Source organism: Synchiropus splendidus, chromosome 9 (assembly GCF_027744825.2).
Source record: "Synchiropus splendidus isolate RoL2022-P1 chromosome 9, RoL_Sspl_1.0, whole genome shotgun sequence".
NCBI classification, from domain to species: Eukaryota; Metazoa; Chordata; class Actinopteri; order Syngnathiformes; family Callionymidae; genus Synchiropus; species Synchiropus splendidus.
In genome coordinates this window covers 17,724,857-17,731,101 of record NC_071342.1, presented here as the reverse complement: position 1 = coordinate 17,731,101, position 6,245 = coordinate 17,724,857, and the positions used below count along the sequence as shown (strand labels likewise).

Here is a 6,245-nt window from a genome sequence, read left to right as displayed (position 1 = left end):
TCATGCCGCAGGGTGACGTCACCTGATGTCAGATTACTCAGCACGGCGAGCTCCCAATCCAAGATGGCTGCCCCAAATGTAAACAGGAAATAGATGTTCCGAAGCAATGAAACAAACACAGCTTTTCTCAAACAGAGACGTATTTATCAAGATGTTACCTCCCTTCGGACAAGGCGCGCATGAGAATAGCATTCATGTACCGAATAATACCAAAAAAAAAACATATCATAGGAGAGCCACTTTCTTCTAACACAACAAGCAGCCATCTTGGATTTGGAACTCAGGGTGGAGGGAATTCTCCCACCTTCCGACTAGGAAATCCGATGTTGGGTGACATCATCGTGGGGGTTGAGCTCTTACCGCATTTGTTCCTGTCATTGGCAACGCTGTTATCAGAGATTAGCCGAACTACAGTTTACTGAACCAAGACATGCTATTGACTTTTTCATCATTACATCGCAATGTCGTTGCTATGGAAACCAGAATAAATAAATGCTAATAAACAGGGCAGGGACGACTCAGAGAGGATTCTGCTTAGTCACAGTCCCACAATCAGATTTCACGCACAACTGTTTTGGGGTCCGTTTTTCAAATTCCAAAGTGCCTTGAGAGTCATTGCTCTGCTTCCTGTTTGCGCAGATGCACCAGTATGGCCCCTCTTTTTTTTAAAACAAGGCTGAAAGATTATTGCGTTTTATTAATGAAATCCATTGTGTTCCAGCAGCTGACTGTGTTTCTTCCTTCTACCGCCTCACTTTAAAACATCAATGGCTTCATTAGAGAATCAGGTCATTTAGCTTTTAATTGAATCCCAGCGTGTGGTCCTTGTTGCATAATTGTGTGCAGCTAGTAGCTCCCACAAACATTTACAGAGTTAAGGCCGAACGGGATCAAAGTGTTCAACAACTGCTTCCCACCATTTGAGGGAAAGAGTTTGTTTGTTTTGCCCCTTGCAGGAGTCATTTCCTAGCAATGCTGTAAAGGCCGACAGCACTTCCTAGTGTTGTTCGCTCGACCCAAGGAAGGCAGTTTTTAGTCCAGAGCCTTGTGACGTCCGAGGGAAAATTATTGTGTTAAAGTGACACGGAAAAGGGCTGCAATCTTTGTCAACATCTGAACTACTGTATTGGGTTGGTGGAAAGTCTTTGAAGCCTGCAGCCACGGAGCGTGATCACGGGTGCGGGCAGGCGGCCAAATGGCCCGCTGTCCTATAGACGGGTGAGGCGGATGAGTGTACGTGACTTCACATCTTGCTTCCCTTTTCCAACGTCACATGGACTTGCACAAACATATCCTGCTTTGTGTCTGCAGGTTTCAGACACGTTGCCTCACCCAGAGCCCGAGGCCACGCGCTGCACCGAGTTGGAATGAACCCAGATGAGAGGGAGAGGAACCCGCTCCGGAGACACTCCTCCAGTTCAAACTGCACTTTTACTTCAGGGGATTTTGGCTCCCATCTTTGACCTTTTTTACCCCATTATGTAAAACCCGAGTGTTTACCGGCGCAGGGTGGTCGCGAACACTGCAACTTTCTTTTTCGTTTGTGAATTTTAGCTGCTCTCTCACTACCACTTTACCGTCGTCTCTGATCCGAGACGAACTTTCTCTTCCTCTGTTTGACCATGGGATTAATGTGACTCAAACATGCCCTGAAATATCAGCACCTGAAACCAGGAAATCATTTAAAAAAAATCTTATTTCCAAACAACCCGCGGCTGGAGCCTCAAGCTCAGCTCTCAGTGTTTCGCAGCGTTAAAGCAAACAGATAAACATTTAAACTATGAGGAAATACCAGCTCTCAAGAGGAGATAAGACAAAGCTACTTTTCAGTTATGCGGTTTTGAAAATACGCCGTTTACTCCGTGATGATAAGATTAGCTTAAAGCCTTATATTGCTCAACAATATCTCGCAGCACACGTCAGCTAAAACTGAACACGCTGTCAGTTTTGACATTGACATTAATATTTTCCATGTAAATAGATTGTCCTTAGCAGAAATAAAGTGGCTCAGCAATTTCAGAAATAAATAAATAAACATCAGTTTAACAGCATTCATCTTTATTGTTGCTTGTTGCAGAGAAAAAGGCAAGACTGTAAACCAGGCAGCTTGGCTTGCCTAATGGGAGGGAGGGCCCAGGCTCGGAGTTTATTCCGCTGAAGTTGTGTGAACTTCCACACATCTCTTCCCTATACAGGCTGTGTTGAGAGGCTGATTCACCGCGCAGTCATTTCATTCGCTGGTGCCACATTTGGATGACTGAATGAAAACGTGGGCAGCGCCGTGATCACGCTGTAAAAGCGCGATCCATTCAAGTTCACCAGACTCCGGCTGGAAATCCCCACCTCATGACAGCGCTTCCTGCTCGCTGGCTCATGGAGGCGCCTTCTCTCTCTCTCGCTCTCATGCGCGCGGGGGGAAACAGGGTCTGAATCCCCACGTCAGCACATGCTGCTCGCACACAAAGACGCAGCAGACGGCGGGGACGCCATAAACACGCGTCGCCGTTCGTATGATTTACAGCAGAATTCGGAGCAGACCGTTATAATAAAGAGGCGGCTTTCTCATTCATGCGCAGCCGCTCGCATTGAGGAAACCAAGCGCGTGCCATCATCGAAATAAAAATAAGTCGGTGGCGATTGAAGCACACGAGCGACCGAGTCTGCAGCGAGACAGGAGGGGAATGTCGAAGAAATCAAGTCAATAGAAGCTCAAGTGGCAGCAGGCGTCGAGAGCGTGACGTCACTGCTCCACATTGCGCGCTGGCGGAGTCAGTCAGATAGAGCGCGCGGCGCGGGAGTGAAGTACACACCGACATGAACTTCTCCCCGTGAAACTTCGCCGCCGTCGCTCCACTCAGTCGGGACCGGACCACGGAGCTTGCTCTTTTCCTCGTTGGTTTGTTTTTCTTTTTCTTCTTGTTGAAGCAGGGGAGCTCTTACGAGGAGAAGGCCGGACTCGAAGGTATTATTTGGGGGCTTTCTTTGATCCGAGAGGGGCGAGCAACATGTCGTCCGCGGCGGTCGCGGCTTCTTCCAGGAGGCAGTCGTGCTACTTGTGCGACCTGCCCCGCATGCCCTGGGCCATGATCTGGGATTTTATCGAGCCCGTGTGCAGGGGATGTGTCAACTACGAAGGAGCTGACCGCATCGAGTTTGTCATCGAGACCGCCCGGCAGCTGAAGAGGGCGCACGGCTTCCAGGAGGGCAGGTCTCCCGGGCCGGGGAAGTCGCAGCTCTCCGGGAAGGAGATCCAGGCGATGAACCACGCAGCCGCGGGAGAGCCGGGCTCCCGACCGCCTCAGCCGCTGGACCGCTACCCGCTCTCCTCCGATCGCCCCCCCAGGCTGGGTCCAGAGTATCAGTCTGGCCGGCAGGCCAACGGCATCCCGGTCCCGAACGGATTTCCTAAGCCAGACGAGCCGCCTGAGCTGAACCGCCAGAGCCCGAACCCGCGCAGGAGTAGCGCGCTACCGCCGAGCCTGATGCCGCTGGTGAACGGGAGCATGCAGCCGGTGCACGCCGTCAACGGCCGACCGGGACAGATGGGTCTCCCCTCGGCAGATCTGGGCGGCAAGAGACCCGCCTCGGTGTCCAGCAGCGAGCACGACAGAGAGGGCAAGGAGAAGCACCGGGCGGACAGTCTCACCCCGGAGATCTCGGACGGCCACAAAGGCAGGACGGAGGCGGAGTGGCTGGGCAAGGGCAAGACGGTGAGGGACCTGATGGTGCTGCACACCTTCGACAGCAGGTACAAGAAGGACCATGCCATGCAGCCTAGAGTCATGGGCTACGAGAGCAGCGCCTCGGCGTCCAAGTCAGGTAGGAAGCTGCATGACCCACCAGAGTTGTTTGTTCTGTTGCATCACTGAGTCAGTGTGAGCCACACATCCCTCCATACGGATCGTCGCGCTGACAGAGTGTGAATGAGGAGCAAAGACAGGCTCTCAGATCCGTGCGACTCATCTCCTCTGTTTAACCCCTTCTTCCCTCCACCAGACCGTGGAAAGAACCCCCGGAGCATGAAGAGAAAGGCTTCTCCCGAACCGGAGGGAGAAGGAACGGCGGCCAAGCTCAACGGCGAGGGACAGCAATGGTTGCCACCGCCTGCTGACGGACTGAAAATGCCACCGGTTCCCCCTCCAAGCTTCGCCTCTCCCCCTTCCACAATATCCCCCCACTCCCGCACCACCCCGCCAGAAGCGGCTCAGAACGGACAGTCTCCCATGGCGGCACTCATCATGGCGGCGGACAACGCAGGTGGGAACAGCTCCCCCAAGGACGCCAACCAGGTCCACTCCACCACCCGCAGGAACAGCAACAGCCCCCTGTCGCCGTCCTCCGTGAGTCAGAGGAGGCTGGCGCAGAGGGAGGGGTCCGGCGCGGGGACCCCCCACGTGCCGGGCATGGACCAAGGGCACCCCCAAAGCATTCCGGACTCCTCGGTACCTGGTAGCATACCCCTGTGCTGCACGTTGTGCCGCGAGCGCTTGGAGGACACGCACTTTGTTCAGTGCCCGTCAGTGCCCTCTCACAAGTTCTGCTTCCCATGCTCGAGGGAAAGCATAAAGCAGCAAGGCGCCACCGGCGAAGTGTACTGTCCGAGCGGAGAGAAGTGTCCCCTCGTGGGCTCAAATGTACCGTGGGCGTTCATGCAAGGAGAGATCGCCACCATCCTTGCAGGAGATGTCAAAGTAAAAAAGGAGAGGGACCCTTGATTTGGCCCGCATACTTCTTTTGGGGAGGGGAAGCAAATATATGAGTATAAATATATAAATATCACATACATACCATTCAAAACAAACTAACGGACTTGTACATATTGGACCCAAGGGAAGAGTATACTTCGTAAACATGGTTGTATAATTTTTGATTTTTGAATACATTGTGTTTCTATATTTTTGAAGATAAAGGTATGTACTCATCATAATGGACTACGTTCCTCTTTGTTGATGTTTAACAAAATTCTTGATGTACTTCTAGGTCTGGTGGCAGTTCCTGTTTAACGTAGAATGTGACTAATGCTACTCTACGAGCACTTGGCAAAACTGAAATGCTTTTAGCTGTACTTGTATGCACTTGTTTAAAAATTGCCAAATACAATTTCTGATCTTGTATGAACTTATTGTCTGAGCTTGCTTCATTTGAGTGGTTACGTGTGCACAGATTAGGATACGCAGGCTTGTTGTGACGGCTCATGAGGCTGGATTTACGCTGCCCTACATACGCAGGATGACTGTTGCACCACTGCACCCGTGTGTCCACCCCTTTTAAAAGCGCAGTTTGGGTTGGAAAACCGAACAGAGGGTCTGCGATTTGCTTCGGTGCGTGCATCGCTGTAATTGCTGCATACAGAAATATTTGCAGAGTCATGTTCAGCCGCTGGAATCTGTTGAGTCAGTACCGTGAGAAACTGTATGACTGTCAACAACAGGGTTTGACCGCCAAATATTTGCTCTCCCTACGACATATATACGCACTTCTATACGCTGAAGTAAAGAGCTTGGCATTCATGCAAATTCAGTGACGGCACAGCTCTGGTGAAAAAGGGGAAGCAAATGTACAAATGCTTGAGCGGCCGTTTCTGTGGCTACGAATGAGGAGCTGTCTCTTTCAGACAAAGAGCTCGACACCGACCCAGCGTGGGGAACTTGCTGTAGTAGTAGGCGGTTGCGTAATTTCTTTTGAGATCCAATCTGTTTCCTGCTCATGTTTTTACTGCAGTGAAGCAACTTGGGAGGAAAAAAAAAAAAGCACATGATGATGATGATATTCTCCGCACATGTGATGGGTGTGATAAAGAGCTGTACAGTTAATGCTGAAAATGTTTGCCATCCGGGACAGATAAAGCGTTAGAAAGCCAATAAAGCATTTCACAAGGCGACCTAAAGTTCAAGCTGACAGGAGAGTGTTTTCTAAATGGTGCTCATTACCACATCTGTTTGTTTACCGGCCTTTTTTTCCATTCACTGCGGGCGCTATCAGCTCCTTATCAGGTGGACTTTCAGACCAGAGAGAGGCAGCCCAGCCAGATAAAAGCTTAACGCTTGACTCAGTAAATGTGCTCATCAACAACACACCCACGCCAAGGTTCACCTCACATTCTGTTCCCGGAAATAAACATTTTGACCCACTTTGACTAACTTAAAGAATGACTGCGTAGTTGTAACGACGGCGGCGCTAATGCCTGTGTGTTTACTGAAGCATCTCCAGCCGTATCTCACCCAGTGTGTTCCTGGAAGTGGCTC

General features: G+C 50.9%; 1 protein-coding gene across 1 annotated transcript; it reads left to right on the top strand.

Annotated features, from left to right (window-relative positions):
- The first annotated feature begins 2,316 nt into the window (after positions 1 to 2,316).
- irf2bp2a (interferon regulatory factor 2 binding protein 2a) lies at positions 2,317 to 5,118 on the top strand. The gene is made up of 2 exons (XM_053874790.1): positions 2,317 to 3,819; positions 3,997 to 5,118. The coding sequence occupies exons 1-2, from the start codon at positions 3,006 to 3,008 to the stop codon at positions 4,713 to 4,715; spliced, it is 1,533 nt and encodes a 510-aa protein (XP_053730765.1). The 5' UTR covers positions 2,317 to 3,005; the 3' UTR covers positions 4,716 to 5,118.
- The last annotated feature ends 1,127 nt before the right edge of the window (positions 5,119 to 6,245 follow it).